The sequence below is a fragment of the Lepisma saccharinum genome, chromosome 8 (genome assembly GCF_977018435.1).
Source record: "Lepisma saccharinum chromosome 8, izLepSacc3.1, whole genome shotgun sequence".
NCBI lineage: Eukaryota > Metazoa > Arthropoda > Insecta > Zygentoma > Lepismatidae > Lepisma > Lepisma saccharinum.
This window is the reverse complement of record NC_139236.1, coordinates 32,618,981-32,643,745: the sequence shown is the minus strand read 5'-3', so window position 1 is coordinate 32,643,745 and position 24,765 is coordinate 32,618,981. Positions and strand designations below refer to the sequence as shown.

Here is a 24,765-nt window from a genome sequence, read left to right as displayed (position 1 = left end):
GACTTTTTCCTGTTTGCAGACCTTAAAAGAATGCTCACTGGAAAGAAATTTAGCACTGATGAAGAGGTAATCGCTGAAACTGAGGCCTATTTTGAGGCTAAAGAGAAATCGTACTATAAAAATGGCATCGAAAAATTGTATGACCGCTATAATCATTGTATCGCCCTCGAAGGCAACTATATTGAATAATAAAATCGAATTTTGTCAAAAAAATATTTTTTACTATGTTAGCCTACGAACTTTTCAGCCCAACTGTTACCTAATGACATGCATCGGAGACTTGTTGCAATCTATGGTGAAACAAAAAGGTGGACGGCATGATTCAAGAGAATGATGAGCTTTGCACTTTTCCTTCTTTCTTTCGAAGATGAAGGAGCACCTTGCTGGTAAATGCTTTGCAGGTGGTGATGATCTACAGCATGCTGCCATGGACTGGTTGAACAGTCAGGCGGCCACATGGTACGAGGAGGGAATAGTTAAACTGATGTGTCAAGGTGTGCCTCAATGTCAAAAGCAATTATGTGGAGGAGTAGGTGGTGGTATGTGACAAAAAATTGTTTTATGTTTGTTTTAAGTCCACTTTATGCACAGTAAGGCTAATTGGGACTGGGTCTACAGTTTAGTGGGATCAAAACCACTATGAGCCTCTACTGGGTATCAAACACATGACCCCTTGATTACAAGGTGATGACGTCATCACTACACAGTCCTGTGTAGCAAATCATGTACGTCATGTTTCTGTAATACTGTCAATAATATCTTTGTATGGAAAAACGTTCTTTACTTTCTGAATGACGATTGTATAGATCCACCAACATATTTGAAACCTTGGCATGGAAGCAGTGGTGCTAGGCTAATGTCACGCAGAAGTCTCAAGGTTTCAGAAATCCTGGTGCTAGTATGTATTTGTATCTTTGTTATTCTTTTATCCTCTTGTGTCACTTTTGGCTAATCGCAGTGATGAGGATGAGTGATGAGGAAATAAAACATAGAACACCCATGCCCAGGACTTGCAACTTGGGAAAGTTTGGTTGCAGGATCAAATGTTGACCACTTAATGTGCTCAGCCACCGAGTAGCTCCAAATGCAGATACATAAAATGTTCATACACATTGCTTCATGCAGAAAAGTACATGGTCTTGCCTGCATTAAACCAGGGTACAGGAGCAAAACAGCACAAAAATAAAATGACTCTAGGAGGCTACCGACATTCATCCCCATCATTAGGATAAAATGGAAGAATGAAAGGTAAAAACTCACAATGCAAGTTCTCATTCAGTAAAGTTCTGCCAGTGAATGTTTTTGGGTGGCATCTCCAGAGAATTTAAACTTCTTACCTTTACTCAGACTTCCCTCTTTTAAGAAATACAATATGATTTGAATACAGGGCACTGTTGCTTAATGAAGATGTTATATTGATAGACTGATGTAATTTGTTACATGTCCTTTCTGCCTCTTTTGCCTAACAACAACAGGGATGAATGGCGATAAGACGAAATGGATGAAGGAACAATCACAAACACATGGACTAACAGTGGATCCAGATGCCAGAACCCTATTCACCCACAACACATATAATATTGAAACATCAAGGAGTCCACTGATAAGATATGAACGGAAGTATTGCACTAATTAACAGTTAAACAGTAACAGTACTGTAGGCCATTACTTTTTATCTTTAGACTAATCATATGTAATAATAATTAATTATGATTAGGTGAAATTGATGCAACCCTCACACCTTGTCAAGGCAAGGACCCAAACCTGAAACATTCAAGTGCAAAGTGCAAGATTGTGAACTGTCACCCAACAAATTCAGCAACCAAACCAGTTTGAAGGCAGGATGCAAACAGCTGATAGAATCAGTAGGAAGAACAAGATAAACTAAAATAAATGATAACATAAGAAATAACACGTGCTGAAGAGTTACAGATTATAATAGAAAGGTACAAATTAAAATACTGCAGAGATAAACAGAGAAAGAACACATAAAGCCTATCCAGAAAAATGACGGGATTGGCACTAAATACAAAAAAGACCAACAGAAAAACCAAGAAAGAAGTGAAAAACTGCAATGAAGAAAGATGTGGAAATAAGATAGTCAGTCAATACATTATTATTATTATTATTATTATGGTGGTGGAGGTGGTTATTTTTATATTGTACTTTGTTACTTAAATGTCCATTTCCTACTGCTTTTCATTATGATGAAAACAAATAATGATTAGATAAAATAGATAAAAAAAAAACAGTCATGATGCAACAAACCCAGAACTTTAGGCAGTAAAATTGTGAATCAGGAACTTAATTCACTAAATCTGCCAACGAATGTGCACATTTTGGAAATAATTTTGACAACAAATGTACAAACAACATACTAACCACTGATTTAATAATCAATGGATAAATTTCCACTTACTCTCCAGGGTTCCTATCTGGTCTCATGCTGCTGAGGCAGCTGATGCTGTAACCAGTGCATTCTCTGCAAACCGTGCACACCATACACTGGTCATGCTTCCAGTTGTGTTTCCCTGGGGGGCACATCACTTCCTGCGCATCCTCCCATTCCAGCTCATCTTCCTCAGGTTCCTCCTCTCCAGTTGTTTCCATGGCAACAACCATTGGGGCTGGGAAAGAAACTCGCAATTAAAAATGGGGAAATAAAATAGAAAATAGAATGATACTGTTGCAGAAATAATGAAAATTATGCATAATTTTGAGGATATTTAGACTATGCAAAAGTGTCACATGCCATTTTTGCAGACCTCTTGAGATTTGTGGACTCCAGAAAAATATGGTCCAGCATTGGTGATTGTATCCCTTGCCGGGCCCCCGTTACGGAATGGTTAGCACATCACACTATGACACCAGGGGTCCTGGGTTCGAATCCTGGCCTGGGCATGGATGTTTGTGACTGTCCATTCATCATTTCATCATATCATCACATCATCACTCATCCCCATCTTTGCAAATTATTCAAAAGTGGCACAAGAAGCAAAGTAAAATAAAACAAATCAATCAATCAATCAATTGTAGTATCGCTCAACCTTATCGACCATTTTTGTATCATCATCAACATAAATTTTAACAAAAACAAAACTGATCACATCTTGCTTTTACAATTTTCAATGCCATCTTTTCTTTCCAGAGCACATTACACAGAAGGTTGTTAAGGATATATCTGCTTTGATAAATTATATAATATATTAGTTGAGTTTGGAATACCTAAGAAGTTTGTTAGTATGATAAAAGTATGCACCAGTGAAACAGAAAGTAAAATTCGTGTGGGTATTAATATGTCTGACAAATTTACAATTCATGATGGGTTAAAACAAGGAGATGCATTATTTCCATTGATCTTTAATTTTGCCTTAGAATATGCTGTTAGGAAGGTAAAAGAAACTAAAGGAGGACTAAAATTAAATGGTATGACTCAGTTGTTAGCATATGCAGATGATGTAGATTTATTAGGGGATGATATAAATACAATTAAGAATAATGCTAAAATATTTTTTTAAAACTGCTAAAGAGATAGGTTTGGAAGAGAAAACTAAATATATGCTTACAGGCTGAAACCAAGTGTTAGGTAATAATCAAAATCTAATTATTGATAACAACTCATATGAACCAGTTTCCAAATTCAAATACTTCGGAGTAATATTAACATGTGGAAATTATATTAAAGAGGAAATAAAAAATAGGCTTAATTCAGGAAATGCATGTTACTTCTCTCTTCATAAACTTTTGTCTTCTCGTTTAATATCTAAGAAACTAAAAGTTAAAATATACAAAACAGTAATTTTGCCTGTAGTATTATATGGGTGTGAAACTTTGTCCCTAACATTGAAGAGGAACATAAATTGAGAGTATTTGTAAATAAGATCCTTAGGAAAATATTTGGACCTAAAAGGGATGAGGAGACAGAACTACATAATTTGTATTCATGTCCAGATATTATTAGAATAATTAAATCATGAAGGCTTAGGTGGGCAGGCCATGTGGCACGAATGGGAGAGGAAAGAGGAGTTTACAGGATTCTTGTTGGGAAACCTGATGGTAAGAGACCTGTAGGAAGACCAAGATGAAGATGGAGGTACAACGTTGAGATGGACCTAAAGGCAATCGGTAGGGATGGAAAAGAGTATATAGATCTTGCTCAAGATAGGGACAGATGGAAGGCCTGTGTTGCTGCAGCCATGAACCTTCGGGTTTAAGAAGGCTAGAGAGTTAGTTAGTTATATCTAGTTTGCAATGCCATGATGAAGTGACATTGAAGCTGTTATCAGTTGTGGATTGCAGCTTGCAGGTGCCAGAATATCATGCATATAGCTGTGAAATGGCACCAAAAATGAAACGTCATTGGAAAGGACATGTCATGGCGGTGGCTCAGTCGGTAACGTGTCTGACTACCATGCTAAAGGTCCCGGGTTCGATCCCTGGCCGGTTCAAATCCGGGAACTTTTCTAACGGTGGAAGCGGCCCCGGCGCCCACCCAGCATCGAATAACTTGGGTACCTGGGGGAAACCCTGGGGGGTAAAGGCGGTCAGGGGCATGATAATGATCACATCACCCCCACTCATGACCGGATCAAGAAAATGTGGGGCATTACCCCCACACCCCCTATACGCCTCCATGGCGTAGTGCTATGCACAGGGGAACACTTTACTTTACTTGACTTTTCCATGAACACTTCTCGCACGACCGAATCGTAAAACAGTGTCGGCAGAATGGTTTGACCGTCGGAAAACCCACTGTCAAAGAGATATTGTACCGGTGCACACAACAGGGGGCCCGATTGGTAAACATTCACCCAGAAAAGGCACCCCGTTGTGCTCAGAGAGATTAGTGAATGGCATGCCAGGAAAATACACGAAGCCAACTCGTGCTGGCTACAACTTTATTCACTCCAGTTCCCTTTTCCAAGAGGCTTCATGGTTTTTACTGGATTCGGTTATGTGGGAAAGTTGCCGATACGTAAGGTGGATGGAAATGTGAAGGTTTGATTGATTTAGGTTATTTTACTTCGCGTTTTGTGCCTCTTGGCTAATTTGCGAAGATGGGGATGAGTGATGAAATGATGAAATTGATGAATGGACATTCACAAACAACCAAGCCCGACCAGGATTCGAACCCGGGACCCTTGGCATTGCAGCGCGATGTGCTGACCACTCGGCCACAGGGTCGGGCAGAAATGTGAAGGTGAATGCTGCCTACTTTCAGTCATCCATTATGATTCCCAACTTCCGTACAGACATCCCTAGTTTGTACAGCGAGGACACACTACTGGTACCCATTCATCTGGACAAGACCTCAAGCCATACTGCCCAAATATCCCTCAGCATTTATCAGGAAATGGAGCAGGAAACAGAGATCTGTGTTATCCCATTTCAAGATATTCCTGGCAAAAGCTCTGATGGCAGTCCTATGGATTTCTGTACATTCGGACTCTTGAAACGACATCTGAAACATCGCCGTTCACACACCCTCCTTGGTCTTTCGAAAGCCTGCAGAGGGGAATGGGATAAAATTCCCCTGCTGGTTTTCCAACGTAGTTTGCTACAAGGTAAATGCCGATGTAGGATGTCCACAATGCTGGTGGTCCAATAGAACAAAACTGGTGGTGGCGGCATAGCATTTCATGAGGTAAGTACACCTTGAAAGTCACTCAGATATATCCCGAACAACCTTCTGTATACTATTATCACTAAGTAAAAATATCAAAATTGCATATCTGGGTATTTTCTACACTATTCCATACACTAAAAGAACTATTACAATTTAGCTTTGTTTTTCTTTTCTGTGCAGATGAATCGAAATACCTAACATACAAAAAAATTATGAACACTATGACTCATCCTGGCATTCTGTCGGTGCTCTATGAATTGATTTCCTACAACATGTGTAGCGTCTGTTGGACAGTTGGTAGAGCACTCAAAAATCAAGAAACAAGTTTAGCAAACTCTTTCATTAGCTACTCCAAACCAGTTTTCACAAAAAAACTAATTCTGAGATGCTTTACGATTACAATTAAACCTCGATTTTACATACCCACATTTTCCATTTTCCTGCATTATACATTAAATCTTCAAGATAAAGCAAGATGTAAATTTTTCCTGGATTTTACATATTCCCGCAGTTTACACTTTTACAGTCAGTGTCCCTCAAAAAATATTAAATTGAGGTTTTCCACTGTATATTTTAGAAAGGAACTCGTGCAATTTTTACCAATATTGAAATGAAGTACAGATATATTATATATACTTTAACAATGTCAATAAGCGATATTACACAAATTTCATATAACAAAACATTTTGTGTAGAACAGTGGTTATCAGAGTGTGTGCCACGGCGCACCATGGCTTACAGGGGCACCGCGAAATGTTCTAGTGTTTTCACAGAAATGATATGATTGTTCCAAATATGTGCTTATTTGGTACTTTTTACATATAAATATGTTTCTGAATTTAAAATACGTGTTAATTTTTTAACTTTAGGCAAGCAACCTAACCACACTAACCGAGCGTTGCAAGTGTTAGATACGCTAACATTCTAACTTGGGTGCCGTGGAAAAATCTAGAAACACCAAGGGTGCTGTGAAACGAAAAAGTCTGGGAACCCCTGGTGTAGAACATGAATCAGATATTCACCTCTTATATTAATGTATACGTCCATGACTCTAATGAGTTTCCGTGAAAAATTATATAAGCTGCACGTTGGACATTTATTTTACAAACTCATCATAAAAACAGCAGTATTGTTTATTAACTTAGATACTATTTATATATGTGTGTGTTCAATAATGTCATCAGAAATTTTACTAATATATCATAACTTTGTTTACCAATACCTATAAAGTATAGGTAAATACATGTATGTCACAACCCTAAAATATTTTATGAAATTTTAATTACGGAAAATAAATAATAATGCATTTAACCTGGTTTTTTAGTGCTGCAAGGTTAATTAGAGAGCTACTTGAAGGTCAAGAACTAGCAAATTGCAAACTAGAAAGATAGGATATAATGAATATAAATATAAGCATACTGCCACAAGTCACCATTGCAATACTGCCATATTTGAATGATTAGAGAAGCAAATTAGACTAACTATTTTGTGTACAGTCTTGGATAAAGTCAACCAGAGTCTATTGCTTTTTCTTAAATGCATTTACTTAAATGCTATTTATGTTTCTCTTGTAGAGATTCTGCTTAGCAAAATTGTTAGCACTCTTGCCTTTGGTGCAGGTGGTTCTGGGTTTAATCCTTGGTGGGGGCTGCAAAATTTCAGTGTTGACCCAGCATCATGAGGACAATTTGAAGCTACGTGAAAACCCAAGTGGTGAACTCCTGTCTTGAAAGTCAGAAAAGCCACTTGGCAGATTTTGGCATCCAAAGGGCTCTTATGGCATGGAGTTTGTTTTTCTAGTTGTTCTTTCACTTTTCTTCATTAATTTCAATGATGAAGAATGATCAGATACTGATGAAGTTCAAGGCCGAGTCAAATGAAAACCTTAAAAGTCCGACAAAAATTGTATGATAAATACAGGAACGCAAATTTCGTTTTTGACAAAAATACGAAATATGAAATAACATGCTATAATGTTCATTTTTCATGTTTCTGAAAGGTGCGAGGTGCATTTTCCTACCCTGTTTTGTCATGAAATAACGCTAAATGAACTGCAAAATGCGAAATATACTTTTAAACATGAAAGTTACCATTTATATACCGACGCATTACTTTCTGAAGTCTGAGGTATCCTGGGAGTTATGCAATTCATGGAAAATTGATTAATTCTGCTGTAAATATTTGAGAAGCCAAAATGGACCCCTTTACACAGGAATGAACTTAATACTCTGGGAACTACATAAATATGATATTTCAAGGGATAAGTTTACTTTGTGTAATAAGGGCAGTTTATAAATCAAATTTAGGATTATATTCACAATATTAAAACCAAAATGTCATTTTATATAGCAATTTTTGATGTGATTATTCACCGCTACAACACCGAAATGTTATATTATTTACTGCTTTAGAACCCAAAATCGACTCTGTTTTTGTACCGAAATTTTGCTTTTTTATTTACCAAAAATATGTGCCTCTAATGATAGACTGTATATACTTCAAAGTTAAGGTATCAACTATAATTTACAGAACAACTTCATGGCTGCAACACTGATCAAGTGAACTTCAAAATGCCATTTTTTTTTTCTTTTTGATTTTTGTTTACCAGTGAAGAGCAGTGGTTTTTTGCCCTCTGGAAGCCTACAACGAACAGAAATTCTATGGCAAATTAAATTCAATATTTTTATGCATGCTTATCACACCATCAAGTTTAAGGATGGTGGGAAGAAATTCGACAATAACCTCGGTTCGCAAGGCAAATGTGTGGAAAGACCTTCACAGTTGCTCACGTGAGTGTGTACGTCCATCTCAAAGCTTCTTCTTGATGAGGTATATGGATACTAACTCAGACTTGAACTTATATGTAGAACAGCAATTGATCTATGTTAAAATGCAGCAAATGTGTGCAAGCATACGCGAAGAAATATACTAGATAAAAAAAAATAGAAACAATTTAAGGTTTTCAATCGATTCTCCCTCGTAGATTAGGTAAAGCAAACACAGACATGTTCATGCCTTACCTAGGACTCCTGTCATCACAGAGCAGAAGGATCCATACTATCTCTACTTGAAACAAATTATTCTTGGTGCCTAGTACTAAATCTACACTAAAATCGGCAAAAGTGAATAGAAATTAAAAGTTTTCCAAAAATTTTCAACATAACAACAGTAATAATAATATAGTAATAATCACACCTCTTAAATTTAGCCAATTCTCGGTACCAACATCCGAGGGTGTTTCCTTCTCTTTGCCCTCATCATGCAGTAAACTATCTTGAATTGATTCTTCTGCAAACAAATTAAAGCATACAATCAACCATGCCTCCTCACAAAACAAGAAGCAACACAAAAGTAGCTAAACACCCACAACAGATATGTGCTAAGACTATAACCAATACAAATTTTTATGTTCAGGGTTATTCAAATTTAGTTACCTAAAACAAAAGCTCATTAACTCGGCAAATATTATTCAATATTGATTTAAATGTGGTTCTAAATACGTGCCATACCATGAAGTTTCATTTCTAGGCCACCAGGGGTCAGTCACTCTGTTACAGGTGACTACGTGACCAATAAACCAGTCAACATGGAGTCGTACAGCAGTGCAGAGCTCGAACAGTGTTGTCTGTGGTTCCATGAAAACTTTCCACCACAAGCAAAGACTGTCAAATCCTGGTACGATTGTTTTCTCAAGACAGGCTGTGACACGGAGAACAAGGTCAGGGGCATACTAGGGTAGCAGATCATGTTGTGGAAGCCATGAGGGAGAAAGTCCGAGAAAGTCTATATCGACATAAGCCATATTGAACCTTTATAATAAACTTCAAGTTATGTAGAATTCAATGCAGTAAATAAATTATGTAAGCATATTATACAAATGGAGTTATTTAATTTTAGTTTTGGGTAACTAATTATGAATAACCCTGTATATATATATATATATATAGAGAGAGAGAGAGAGAGACAGAGGCTTAGCATGTTCAATGAAGAAATAATAGAGGAAAGTCTTGAACATGCTACTGCGAAGACAGGTTGAACTGAACTTTGGAAAAATAGTCATGTACTACAGCATAGAGGTTCCCTCTTAATTTACAAGTTTTAATATACTTTTACAAACATACTCAATAGCTATATAACCAGACGACAACTCACAAAGTGATTAAAGATTCAAATCTATCACAGTACAACATGCTAAGAGGAGGCCTATAGAAATACAGTTAAATCAATTAGCAATGGGACTGATAAATCCTTAGCCTATTGGTATCAGCTGATATAGGCATATTGATGTATCATTTGATGCTTCTATAATTAGCTTGTAGCTTTGTATAAATAGTTCGGTTCCCATGTAGCCAAACGGTTAGTGCCCTCGCGTTTGGTGAGAACAGTACTGGATTAGATTCCCTGTGGAAGCCCCCCAATTGACCCAGTGACGTAAACAAAATTGGGAAGCTACTTGAAAACAAGAAGTAGCAGGATCCAGTCTTGAAAGCTAGAAAATAGTGGATGGACTCGATGCTGACCATGTCTCACCCAATACAAAAGCCACTTAGCAGGCCCTGGTCCAAAGAGGGCTGTTGCACCATGGAGTCTAGCTTATCTAGCTTGCAATTTAGTGCAAAATTCTGCCATTTTTTTATTATTTGCATGTCTATAAAAAGAAATTCACATGGCCTAGTTCTTTGAAGAATGTTCAAATACACAGATATTTTTCAAAGCAAAAAAATCCATTGCAGTCACCTGGTTTCAAATGATAATGATAAAGAAATTACTTCTCATCTGTAAACTTCCACATAAAGCAATGTTGTCTTATGATTGAAATAAGCAAAGCATTACTTTAATTCTTTCAATGTAAAGATAAAAAGGAAATATGAGTTACTTTATGGAACAGAAGTAAAAAAAAAATGTAATACATAACAATACTCTGTAATTTATGAATACAAAATAAGAACATAATATCCTACTTAAATAGAAGAAGTTTCCTTAGGTATAAGAACAACTACACAAGAAAGCTATTTAGTAATACCCTAAAAAAAAAAAAATACTACACAGTCAATTTGAAAAGTTCCAGTATTTTTCCTTGGCTTTCACCTTCTAGTTCCATACATGTAGAAGTAAAGCATCAACAGAGACAGGGTAAATGTCATCTACCTTAAAATTTGATAATTAGTGACATAATAATAAAATTATATTTTATGTAAATTATATATTATTATTATTTTTATTACAGCTGGAGCAATACCAATTGAATCAATATGAGTGCCAAAATTTTAACCAATTTGCAATGATATTGACACTTATCACTTGACACTAAGTCTCTGGAACCCAAGTCGATGCAAGATACTCTATGTGATCATACAGGGGATGGACAAAAATATGGAAACGCCTGGTATAAAACAGGTAGGCATTTCAAACACGATTTGCATCTGAATGGTATCGTGAATCATGTCTGAGCTGACAGAGTTTCAAAGAGGGTAAATTGTGGGTGCACGTACGGTGGGAGCTTCCGTGACAAAAGTAGCGGAAATGTTTGGTGTATCAAGAGGCACAGTCTCGAAGATCATGACTGCCTACGAGACTTCTGGGAAAACCGCATCAGCGAAGCACCAGCGTGGATGTAAGTGTGTATTGCGTGACAGAGACAAGAGGCACATTGGGTAGGATTGTGACCAAGCAGATCACCACGGCTCCAAAAGTCACTGCTGAGCTGAATACAGTGCTTACAAACCCTGTTAGCGTCAAAACAGTCAGAAGAGAACTCCACAAGCAGGGTATTCATGGCAATCTGCAATTCCAAAACCAATCGTGACTGTTGACCATGCTGCTAGACGGAGACAGTGGTGCAACGCCCATAAAAACTGAACAATGGAGCAGTGGAAGACTGTAATCTGGTCGGATGAGTCATCCTTTACATTTCATGATGGTTGCGGTAAACGCGGTTTAAAATTACTTACGTGAAATTTAGAAGATTTCGCACTTCCGCATTGCGAAGTGTGAAATCTTCTAAATTTCACGTAAGTAATCCTTTACATTGTTTCCAACTGCTGGCCAAGTGTACATGTGGAGAATGCTAGCACAAGCGTACGATACAGACTGTCTGTTACTGAGAGTGAAGCATGGTGTCGGTTCAGTGATGATTTGGGCAGCCATCTCCTGGTATTCTGCTGGACCCATCATCACCCTGCATGGACATGTCACTGCCAGGGACTACGTACCCATTTTCAGGGACTACGTACCCATTTTGAGTGACCAGCTGCATCCCATGGTGCAAACTTTGTACCCAGATGGTGATGCCGTGTTTCAAGATGACAGAGCCCCTGTTCATACAGCTCACATCGTCCAGGACTAGTTTGATGAGCACGAAGATGAAGTGTCACATCTGCCATGGCCTCCACAATCGCCAGACCTCAATATCATTGAGCCTCTGTGGTCGGTTTTGGAGACCAAGGTGCGAGACCGCTACCCACCACCATCGTCTCTACAACAACGTGCAGCTGCTTTGGAGGAAGAATGGTACAACATCCCTTTGACAACCATACGCGACCTGTATTTGTCCATTCCACGTTGACTGCAGGCCGTTCTTCGTGCCAAAGGTGGTCCTGCTCGATATTAATAAAGGTAATGTGAAATTCTGCAGGTGTTTCCATATTTTTGTTCATCCCCTGTAAGTATCCGGACACACCGCGAAACATGTTTATCATAGAGGGCGACACAATACTGCCATCTACCGCGTGAAACACATAGTCAACGAACTCAGTAGTCTGCAGACAGTGTGAGACAGCAGTATGTGATGGTCTGAGGAACTCACAGACTTTTAATGTGGTCAGTTGGTTGGGTGCCACTTGCGTAGGAAGTCTGTGTGTGAGATTTCCACCCTCCTAAACATCCCTCTGTCCAGTGTTTCCAAGTTATAGTGAAGGGATGTGTACAACCCAAAAGCATGCAGGCCAACCTCCCATGTTGACCTCCAGAGATCATCGAGTGTTGAAGAGGGTCGTACAGCATTATCGTCAATCATCCATCGCCACCATCACACAGGAATTCTGAACTGCATCAGGATCTACTCCAAGCACCATTACTGTTTGGCGCAAGGTGCGGCAACTTGGTTTCCATGGCCGAGCAGCTGCCCATAAGTCAAACATCACACAGACAAATGCCAAACACCGCCTCGTGTAGTGTAAGGAGCGTCGAAACTGGACCATAGAACAGTGGAACACTATTGTGTGGAGTGATGAATCACAGTACACAATGTGGCAATCCGATGGTAGGGTGTGGGTGTGGCGAATGCCTGGTGAATGACATCTACCAGCCTGTATAGTGCCGACAGTGAAATTCGGAGGTGGCGGGGTTATAGTGTGGTCATGTTTCTCCTGGAGGGGGCTTTGCCCCTTTGTTGCTTTACATGGCAATGTCACAGCACAAGCTTACATTGACATTTTAACAGCTTTTATGCTGCCTACCGTCGAAGACCAGTTCGGGGATAACCAATGTGTCTTTCAACACGACCATACTGCAGGGCTTGTGGGGGAGTGGTTTGACGACAACAACGTTTCACTAATGGACTGGCCTGCGCAGAGTCCTGATTTGAAACCCATAGAACATCTCAGGGATGTTTTGGAATGCCGACTTTGTGCTAGACCACACCGATCCACATCAATACCTCTTCTCATTTTGGCGCTCTGCGAGGAATGGGCTGGCATTCCTCAGGAAACCTTCCGGCACCTGATTGAAAGTATGTCTGTGAGAGTGAACGTTGTCATCAAGGCTAAGGGTGGGTCGGCTAAGGGTGGGCCAACACTGTATTGACTGCCAGTGTTTCCGATGCAGGATTGCCCAAACTTGTACTTTATTTTCAGGTGGGTGTCCGGATACTTCTGATCACATAGAGTACGTCGCATAGTTATTATGGAAATATTATGTACCTGCACACAGTTGTACTGGTGGATCAAATGTTTCACTGTGGAGCATCATTGCTGCAATATCAGTCAGGACATACAATGCTCGCCTCACTGATCAACCACTTGTGGCTGGCCACAGTCTGATCTGCTCAATGTCTGTTCACGATTCATCCATTCTTGGTACACCCTCGATACTGTCGTACGGGAACAGCCAAGAGCAGCTACTGCCGAGATACTAGCACCACACCTCCGGGCCTTAATTATCTGCCCACAGTCAAAGTCGCTTAAGTCACCACATTTACCCATAACTGCCGAATGTTACCGTCTGCAGTGCAGAGGAGAGGTCAACATGTTTTCTGTGAGCCCCTCGTGACATGGTCACCATATGGACTGCGTCATTGGTCACTGAATATTATGCACCAGGTGTTCCTAATAATATGATCGTTCAGTGTATATTGGCATCAGTTTCTGCTCAGACCTAAATATAAGTTTTGCCTTAGTGAAAATTGTGATTCTTTGGTTCTTTTAAGCAAAAGAAGAGACAATTTCCATCATCTCAAAGGCACGTGAATGGGATAACTCAAAACCGCAGCAGCCTTCCTGACCTGCAGGGACAGGATACACTATTCACACTTAGCATGCAATGGTAATTGGACATTATCCATTGTCTTACTCTCACACTAGACAATGGATAATGTTCAATTAACACTGCATGCTAATGTAGAACCATTGTCACTAACATTCAGAGAATTACCATTCACAAGTCCAAAACAAGATGTTCCAGTTTCGACTTTCCAGAACTAAACAAGCTGATTGGAGTGATTAATTGCCTCCTTCGTCACATATTTCCTACATCTTTGTGTAGCAAAATAGCGAATTTAGCAGCATTTATTTGTGGAATTTCAAGTGTAGTGAGCATGTGGGTTGTGTATTTATATGTATCGGTATCCTATTTCATGTTATTTATTTACATATTCACTCTTGTTACTAGGGTAAAAACTATCACAGAAATTCAGTTACCAGTATGTGGCAAATGAGCTTCAAAAACTTGAACTCCTTGGAACTGATTTGCCAAGGTTTTGATATACAGTACACCATGGACATTATTATTTTATATACTGCAAGTTTTTTACACGAACTCAACTGAATACCTTTGAACAATTAGATTGTAGACAATAAGAAGGAGGAATATTATGTTCAGCATAATAGTGAAAAGGGATGATTATAAAGGAGGGCCACAGGACCTAAATAACAAGTATAAAGTGAAAGAGAAATCACTCACCAGGTACAGAAAAAATCAAACTTTCAAGGCTGCAAGCTGCATCTTCAGGGGTAGAAGCAAAGTAAGGAAGATGACAGATACTTGCAGTGTGACCTGCAGGGTTGCCAGGTCAAGAAATGAAGTTGTAGACAGTATTAAAAAGCATACACGAAACCTTGGTCAACTATGGATATTCTTCCATCCTGGTCACCAAACAAATATCCAAAACTGCATCATAAACCTCCACCAAGAAACCTGCCACTTGTCACCCAATATCACCCCCACCTTAACAAAATCACACATACCATATGCTCCTTCCTTCCCAATCCACAGTGATCCCAACACCAGAAACGTCTTCCCCAACAAGGGAAGTGTTTTTTTTAAATGTCGGCCCAACCTCTAAAACATCCTGGTCCACCACACCCCTCCAGCGTGCAACCACTCCCCCTCTCACAAACACAACTGAACCAAGTAAAAACCTGCCCCATCCTCGTTTCTTCCCATACACATAGAAGCCACCCTTACCCCAATTCACCAACACCTCAGTACGTAAAAGATGGGAGAGAGTCTACTACATAACAGCCATGAGTGCATCCAACCCCTCCCCCATACTCTGATTGATTGATTGATTTAGTTTATTTTACTTCGCGTTTTGTGCTTCTTGGCTAATTTGCGAAGATGGGGATGAGTGATGAAATGATGAAATTGATGAATAGACATTCACAAACAACCAAGCCCGAGCGGGATTCAAACCAAGGACACTTGGTGTCACAGCATGATGTGCTAACCACTGGGCCCCCATCCTCTGGTTTGAACAAGACAACCCACTAATGTTCCCCATCCCCACCCCTCAACTCCATCCCCCCCCCCCCAACATTCCAACCACATCAATCACAGCCTTCAACAAGCCTGGCTAAAGAACCACATTTTTCTTGCACAGTCTACAACTTCGTTTCTGGACTTGGCAACCCTGCAGGTCACACTGAAGCTTCGTTCTCCTCGCTTACTTCATTTCTACACCTGAAGTTGAGGCTCTTCATCTCTTCACATTCATTTTTCCCTTTTGTGTATCTTTACTCTCCAGAGAAGAAATACCATTAAACTCAAAATTTGAAGTAGCTCTAATACACCATTCAGATAGTTTTTTTTTATTCAGGTAACTAGTAAAAACATTTTGGAAAGTTCCTATTTTACAGTACTGCCTACCCTAGAGTTGCTGGCACACTTTGCCACTGCAAGCATGGATAGATATAGTAACAAATAAATCAATAAAAGGAGAGCATAAGAAAAGTAATGTTCCTTTTTATTATAAAATGTGGGCAGGTTGTTCAATCATGCAAAATGCCAATTTCTTTTCAGAAGTGCTAGTGCTCTGTTTAAAACAGCTTTGACCTGGCACAAATCCTTCTCATGAACTAAACAAAAACTCCGTGGTGCAACACCCTGTAAAGACAGAGTCTTGCCAGACAACTTTTTGTTGGACACACAGTACATCTTCTATGTGTGCCAAATCACAAGATAACTTTTGTTGGGTAATACACAGTTAATACGTCACATCCGAATCACCACTGTCACTTTTCTTTTTCAAGTGACTCCTTAGTTGTCCTCACAAAAGATCAAAACTGAAAATCTGAATCCCAACCAAGTAACAAACTTAGTAACATCTACACGAACGGCAAAAGCCAAAGCTATGTGCATATCTTCATTCTTTTTAAGACTCCTTACAAGTCAAACAAAATCATCAATATAGGCTATTATTTGTACACAAAACATGTTTCATACTCTGAACAAACCATTTCAACAATTCCCATTGCAACATTGTTCAACTAACATTTCCAGGTTTTCCTTGCATATTTTCAAATATTTTCCACATCATTCTGCAATGTTTTAGCTTACTGTAAAAGTTATTTCTTGTATATATTTAGGGTTCAAATATGAAAGCAATGGTTCCACTTAAAAAAACACAAATGAGAACCTGTTTGCTGTTTGTTTAAATTTACTCCTCTGCGAGCTCTATATTGAGTCAGATCGACATATCTCCACTCCTAATCGTTAGCAGTAAGGTGAAATCATGTGTCTAGAAAAAGAGTTAGACATATTCCTAAGAATACATTATTTCCTCTCTCCATGAATTTAACAAATTGGAGTTACGTTACTCTGGTTCTCACACAATTAAATGCTTAATGTATTGATGGGACAGATTAATTGGTACTCTATTGGTAGAGGCATGCATATTTGGTTTTTGACGAAAACACAAAATGTGAAGTAACACATTGTAATGTTAATTTCTCATGTTTCTGAACGGTGTGAGGTGCATTTTCCTACCCTGTTTTGTCACAAAATAATGTGAAATGAACTGCAAAATGTGAAATGGACTATTAAACACAAAATTTAGAGTTTATTTACCGACGTAACACTTTTTGAAGTCAGAATTATCCTGTGTGTTATGCAATTCACAGAAAATTGATTAATTCTGCTGTAAATATTTCAGAAGTAAAAATGGACCCCTTTATACAGGAATAAAATTAATATTCTGGTAATGACATAAATGTGTTATTAGAAGGGATATGTTTATTTTGTGTAGTAAGTGCAGTTTATAAATCAAATCTAGGATTATATTTACAATTTTAAAACCAAAATATCATTTTATATACCGCTTTTTCACCGCTATAACAGCGACATTTTATTTTATTTACAGTTTTTGAACCCGAAATTGATTCAATTTTGTACTGTAATTTTGCTTCTTTATTTACCAAAAATATGTGCCTCTATCTATTGGTATTGGCCAATATAGGCATACTGGTGTATCGATTTATCAGTAAAATTACAGATTATTTTACCAACCCGATACATCCAAAAATATATTATAATTTAGTGCAAAACTCTGCCATTTTGTTATAATTTTTATAGATAATCTCCATGCCCTACTTTTTAAAAAGTAAATGTCTAAATATGCAACTTCTTTTGCACTGCAGTCACCTGGATACACACATTTATTAAGGACGTCAATGAACCATTCAGGTTTTTCAAGAACCATTTGGAATTTTATATCGATTCTGTAGAATATTGGTTATCAGTATTGGTAAATTTTATATCTGTACTTTATCAGTAGGGACACAAATTTATGGTAAATAAAAACTGAGGAGAGCGGTAAATAAAATGTTAGATCAGCGGTATATACCAGCGGTGAAAAAAAAAAATGGCACACACTTTTTTCCTTATGAGAGGAAACAACATAGAAAAGAGCTATAAATTGATAATCTACTTCATTTTTATATACTGTACACATACACAAGTACTTAGCTCTCCAACCAAAAAGAAAATACCAACACAAAATTACTTCATTTCTAAATTGCATATCTCAAGTGATTTATTCATTGTATGTATTTAAAGCATATCCTTATCTTATCGCTGCTACAGCTAGCAAGTTCAGCAAAACTGGAAGTTGAGTAGACATTCGGGGGAGGAAAGGAATGCAGCTTGACAGGGAGCTAAGTTTTCGAACTGAGATTGTGATTCTTCAGCTGCAAGTGGTAGGAAACTTTAGGCAAACGTTTCGTTACAAATCGACAGTTAGCGTGCACAACCTCGACTGCCGGTTTTTGCTTGTTTTCTACTTAATTTGATGATATTTCACGGTTATTTCGCAAAAAAGCGTTCATTTCGTGGAAAAGCACACATTTCGCATTACTTCGAGAATAAAACTCATGCACATTTCATCATTGGGGGTGTAGTTACGTGCAGAATGTTCAAAATTGCATTTTTTTTTCACATTTCGCAATTTTGCGCATCGCGAAAATTCAATGTCCTTATTTATCAGCATCAGCCAAATTTTCATATTGGTCCACCCCTGTTTAATGGTATGTCTCTTCATAATTCAAATTCACTGTAATACTGTGTGCTGTAAATAACATTATAAACATAATAATACATATAAATCTTGGTCTACACAGCACAAATGCTGTGCGTGCCAGAGTTGGACTAAAGAAATTTTTGCCAATAAATTACAGATACTCAGTATTTTATAGATTCAATACAAAATTGAAAATCTTCTATGAAGAACACGAATGGTTCATTTTTCCTCCTTTATAATTAGTGTATAAAGCAGGTGACTGCAATAGGTTGTCTCTTAGAAAATGAAATTCAAAATAAGCACATACACTTTACAAAAAGAAAATGAAACTCAAAATTGACACATATACAGTGCATTCATTTCCTTGCGAGGCCGAGAGATCAGGAGAAGTGTTTCGGGCGGCGCTAATGGAGATGCCGATATTTTCGACCAGTAACGTCCCGTTTAAGTTTACCCTCGAAAGCATTTTGCTTTGCTCGGAATCGTTTGGAGGTTTCGAATGTGCAACACTGTATCAAGATTACGTTGCACACTAAACCGTTAAAAGTCAATGGTTTTCGTGAGCATTGTTTGCAATCTGAATGCTCCAAGCTTGAGTTGATCTTTCATTCGCGACTACCCTGGACAGAGCTGCGACTGGAGTGAGGAACAGACCTTGAACCAAGAGCGTGTTAATTTCGTACTGTGTGAAAGAGTGTGTTTTTTGGTTACTTGCCGTGCTACTTCTTTGTGTAATTGCAGTGTGTGTGTTGTGTGTAAGTGAGGCAATTGAAATGCCAGCCGCAAAGTTCACGTTAGAACAAAGAATTTTTATGTATGATACTTATGTGAAAACAGATTCGTGTCGAGACGTGTGTAGGCCAGATCTTACCGTGTGTGATTATTATTTGTGGGGAACCTCAAAAAGAGAGTCTACCGAAATAACCCTCATAGAATCGATGAACTAAAAAACAATATAAGAGCAGAACTTGGAAGAATTAAGGAAGAAGAACTTTTGCGTGAATCAAAATTTCATCAAACGATGCAAGGAATGTGTGAATGTAGGTGGACATCACTTTGAACAACTCTTATAACACAGGTTAGTGCTCGTTTTGCAATATAAATATCTGCATGCTAAAGATATGTCCATAAAAATAAGCGGGACGTTACTGGTCAAAAATGTTTACATCTCCCCTAGCGCTGCCCGCCACACTTCTCCCGATCTCTCGGCCTAGCAAGGAAATGGATGCACGGTAGATTACTTTACAAAAACAGGGTATATGAATTATTTTCCTGAAGTTTACGGTTATTACAAACATAAGAAAAGTTTTTCTTTGTGACATTTCTTATGTTTTCTTATACTTGTAATAACCGTAAACTACAGGAAAATAATTCTATAATGCAAGCCATGCGTACATACAAGAAAAACTATTAGGGTATATGAAATACAGTGTAAACTCAATTTTACATTTTTCAAGCAACCAAGATAAGAAAACTTAAAATGCACAAAAATATCAAATCCAGGAAAATTGTATAACACATTGCTGTATTGAAACCATGAAAATAGGGGAACATAAAATAGGGCTTCCACTGTTTATCTCAGTAGTGATAAAAAATTGGGATGTGAAAGATTAAGTGGTTCTCTTATCAATATCAGTCAATACAAGCATACCGGTGTATCAGTAACATTATTGATCACTTTACTGATTTGATATATCTATAAATACCCTGTATTTGGTGAAAATTATTCTATAATAGGGTCATTCCATGTGAAATCAACCAATGAAGAGGCACTTTTCAACTTCACATATTTCGATTCATTTAAAATTTGGCACACTGAAAAGGCCACCTAAGGTAGGAACCTATGTATATAGTTCCAGATCCATATCTTTTGTAATTCTGAAATTACAGGGGTGCAAAATGTGCGATTTTGTTAATTTTAAAATGCAATATTTCCTCAATCAGGACACCTATAGGAGTGATTGAGATACTGTTGGAAATGTCTTGAAAACCTATAGCAAGAGTACAAAAAATTGAAGGTGGTGTAATCAAAATTTGGGTAGCCATGGATCTTAATGTCTGAGAGGCACGTGATTCATTACCAAGTGGCGAAGAGTAGTTGGTGCTTCAGTGGTGTGTAATTGTACGAATGTCTGTACTTGGTACCTCTGTGTGGTAGTCTCTGTCTAAATTCTGTGATTAGCAGACATCGATGGATGTCAGTGACCGGGATAATGTACTCAGCTTAATTTGTGTTCATTTATCTGTTTCTAATGCTCCAAGGAGAAGGGTGCACGTCCACATGTTTTACTTTGCCCATCATCTATTTACCTAGTAATGTACTGTATTGCAATGGCGTATGTATTCTGGACGAATCATGTGGTAACATGGCATTTTAGGCTACTATAGAGGCTCGTAACAGGGTACAGGCTGAACGGTCTTCAAGACCTTTCCAAAAGCATCTCAATCACTCCTATAGGTGTTCTGATTGAGGAAATATTGCTATTTAAAATTAACAAGATGGTGAAAAAATTGGTCAAAATTGCATTTTGCATCCCTGTAATTTCGGAATTACAAAAGATATGGATCCTCGATAAGGTTGAGGATCTTGTCAATTTTAACATGGAATGGCCCTACATATAATTCATATGGCCTGGATTATGTAAAGTAAATAATTAACAGGCATTTTCTTTTTCAAAGGCAAAACTTGTTGCAGTCACTTAGATAAAAACATTAATGAAGCAAGTTAATAAATCACTCAAGTTCTTAAATTAACATTTGCAATTTTATATTCCATTGGCAGAACATCAGTTATTAGCATTGGTAAATTTTATATTGATACATAATTGGTATTGACAAAAATGAGTGGCGTCGCGTGCGGTTTGCATACGGGTGTTCAGAATAATGTTTTTGTACTTAAAGCAGATTTACTATTCTCCCTTATAACTTCATCTTCAATTGAAAAAGTGAGAATAACAGTTCAATTTATTTTCAATAATTTTCCCCCAAATTCATGCTATATTTGAAGTACTACAAGAAGGACATAGGGGAAATTGTCCCTCTCCTCCTTAAAATCTGCCAGGTTTAGCAAATTCTTGCTAAAGTTTGCCACTATGAAGCACAGACATTTTTGAGTCCCCCTAGGCATGCCTCGTATATGCTGCATTCTGGTGCCGAATGTAAGAATTCCGCTTGCATCAGTGTTCGCACAGCGAAGTGAACATCTTCGGGGTATAGTGGCCAACAGCCCCTTAGCTGTCAGCTCTATGCAACATGCACAGCAATTGTGTGCAACGCCCTCCGTGGAACACCGTAGGATTCCGTGTTACCAACTATCTAAATTTTAGAGAAGTTACCAGACGTGAAAGAAGTCGTGTCAGAGTAAATTGTGTGTATATACTCGTACATCAAACATAGTATTTTTTCGAATAAATATACGTATGTGTGTGTGCATTTAATATTTACGAAATTTAAGACATGTACATGAGTGTTCATGTGCTCATGTGAACATTATCATGCAAAAATGTCCACATAGGCAAAGTGGTCCGACCAGATGTCCCATATTAACTGGGACAGTCCTTTTTGGATCTTTGTCCCAATTTTTAAAAAATAAATAAATGGGATGCCAAAATGTACCTTTTTGTGACAATGACTTATCGGCATAGAATTACTGGATGAATACACCTTCTCTACTATTACTATGAACTATAGTATTGTTGGGTAGAAGCCATTTCTATTTCGTTTTTGACAAACACGAAATGTGAAATAACACACTGTAATGTTAATTTTTCATATTATTGAAGGGTGTGAGGTGCATTTTCCTACCATGTTTTGTCATGAAATGATCTGAAATGCACTGCATAAAGGAAAACAAACTGTTGCACACGAATTTAGAGTTTATTTACCGCTGTGACACTTTCTGAAGTCTAACTTATCCTGTGTTAAGCAAATCACGGAAAATTGATTAATTCTACTGTAAATATTTGAGATGCAAGAATGGACTCCCTTTACGCAGGAATAAACTCAATACCGTACTCTGATAACTACATAAATGTGCTATTGGAAAGAAAATATTTATTTTGTGTAATATTAGTTTTTTAAAATCCAATTTGGGATTTCATTCACCATTCTAACACGGTAATGGTATTTTATATGCTTCTTTTAAAACATAAATGTGCCTTCTCTCTGTACTGAAATATTGATATTTTATTCACCATAAATACGTTGCTCTAGCTATTTCATGTTTTAATGTCAACAATGTGCAATATTTCAATTTCATTAAAATATTGGAGTTCTTCCCTGTTTGCCTGGAACAAATGCCATCACTGAACAAGTGTTGTCTACATGAATGGTTTGTGGACGAGTGAGAAGAAGGCTCTTTCAGTACAAACTTTGAAATCTATGTTGATTAATAAGGTAAACTGTAATCACACGTGTGTAAACATTTATAAAATGTTATTTGAAAAGAAGGATGTATGCATTAATCGGCAAAATATCAATGAATTACTTTTAACTCTAAAGGTCTGCTTGGTTGGAGTGCAGTGCATATCACCACATTATGTAAATTATTCCAACAGTATTTTTTTTATTTAATTAGTTTTCAAATACAAGTATTTATCACAAAACAGTTTTTATATTAAAATGTGACTGGCATCCAGTTTTGTCCCATTTTTTCTTCAGGAAAATATGAAAAATGTACCATTTTGTTTTAAAAACTTGGTTACCTTAATATAGGCCATCCATAAAAATGTAACGAAATGCCAAAAATCTTGTACTATTTATGAAAATAGAGCAATTTTACAGGCAGCAATATGCTTATATCGACTGGTACCGATAGAATAGAGATTAATCAGCAACTCAAAACAAGCTTTATCAAACTTCAACATTTTAGACATCAAAATGGGGAGGGGGGATGTAATTTACTCTTTCATAATTTGACAATTTAATGTTGGATTTAGGAGTCTTGTGGAGACAAACACCCCTTCCGTTAACAGCATCGCACTAAATAGTGCATTTTTTCATCGGTCTCGCATTCATTGAAAATTGTGTGATTTAATTTTAACCTGTAAATGGTTCTAAAGAAAAGCAGTCATTATATTATATCAAATGTTGTGCACACTTGCTTCCTACACTGATCTCACAATTCAAGATCTTTATTCTTCTGTTAGCTGCACAATAAGATTTACAGTTTTGCTTTGAAAAGACAGCAGAGCAAATAGTGTGCTTTTGCATCTGGTGCTCGTATTTCGTAAAGTAAAACAGCCTTGCAAGACTGCTCATTAAAAACAAGGATATGTTGGATGAGCCATTGATGTTAGCAGGTATCCGCAAGAGACAGCTTTGTAGCTGCTAAAGAAAACACTGACCCAAGCAGCAGATCTCAGATAATCCTGGTGGGGAGGGAGGGAGGGAGGGAAAGTTGTATACCTCATGGAGGAAGAGAAGGTTCTTGGCATGATCTGCATAGAAAAATCATTCCCCCTGCCCCATGCTTAAGAATAAATGTGTTCCATCTTCAAGACATTCTCTTCCCCCTCACCCCCCCCCCCCCACCTCAATAATCTTAGTGAGAGGAATAAGATATGTTGCATTCTTATGTCAGTGAGCAAAACATTGGCCATATGCCTAAAAAAAATATGCCTCTGCATGTTCAGATATACATATTTTTACTTTCTTTTTAAGCATGGCCAACAGAGTAGTAGTATTCTTGGAAATTTAATGACATCAGCACAGTTTGGGAGATGTATAAAGCAGGAGACAGGAGTTATGGCAAAGGAAAGATCAAGGTAAACATCCTATCATTTAACATGGCTTTTTGCTGGGACCTGAATGACTGAACGTATTAAGCAGGAAAACATAAAGTGCGGAAACATAAAAATGAGGTTTCACTGTATTCCTTTTTACTTAGTAATATGTGCAGCAGCAAAATAGTGTTTAGAAATATATTTAAAAATCCATATTCACAGCATGTACAACAATTATATTTAATATTCATGATTTTTCCAGTTTTATGAATATTTTTACAAAATTCCCCGACTTTTTCTAGCCTAGGTCATTTTCCTTGACTTTTCCAGGTTTCCAAAACTTCCAGGGTTAGTATTATTCTTTTTCTTGACATTAAATGTAACATAACTTTAGAACTACTCCACTA

General features: G+C 37.7%; 1 protein-coding gene across 1 annotated transcript in view; it reads right to left on the bottom strand.

The window, feature by feature from the left end:
• hiw (MYC binding protein highwire) overlaps positions 1 to 24,765 on the bottom strand; it is a 529,247-nt gene that overhangs the window by 462,009 nt on the left and 42,473 nt on the right. The window contains exon 13 of the mRNA XM_083126444.1: positions 2,420 to 2,627. Within this exon, the coding sequence (XP_082982570.1) occupies positions 2,420 to 2,627 (208 nt within the window). The remainder of the gene's footprint in view (positions 1 to 2,419; positions 2,628 to 24,765) is intronic.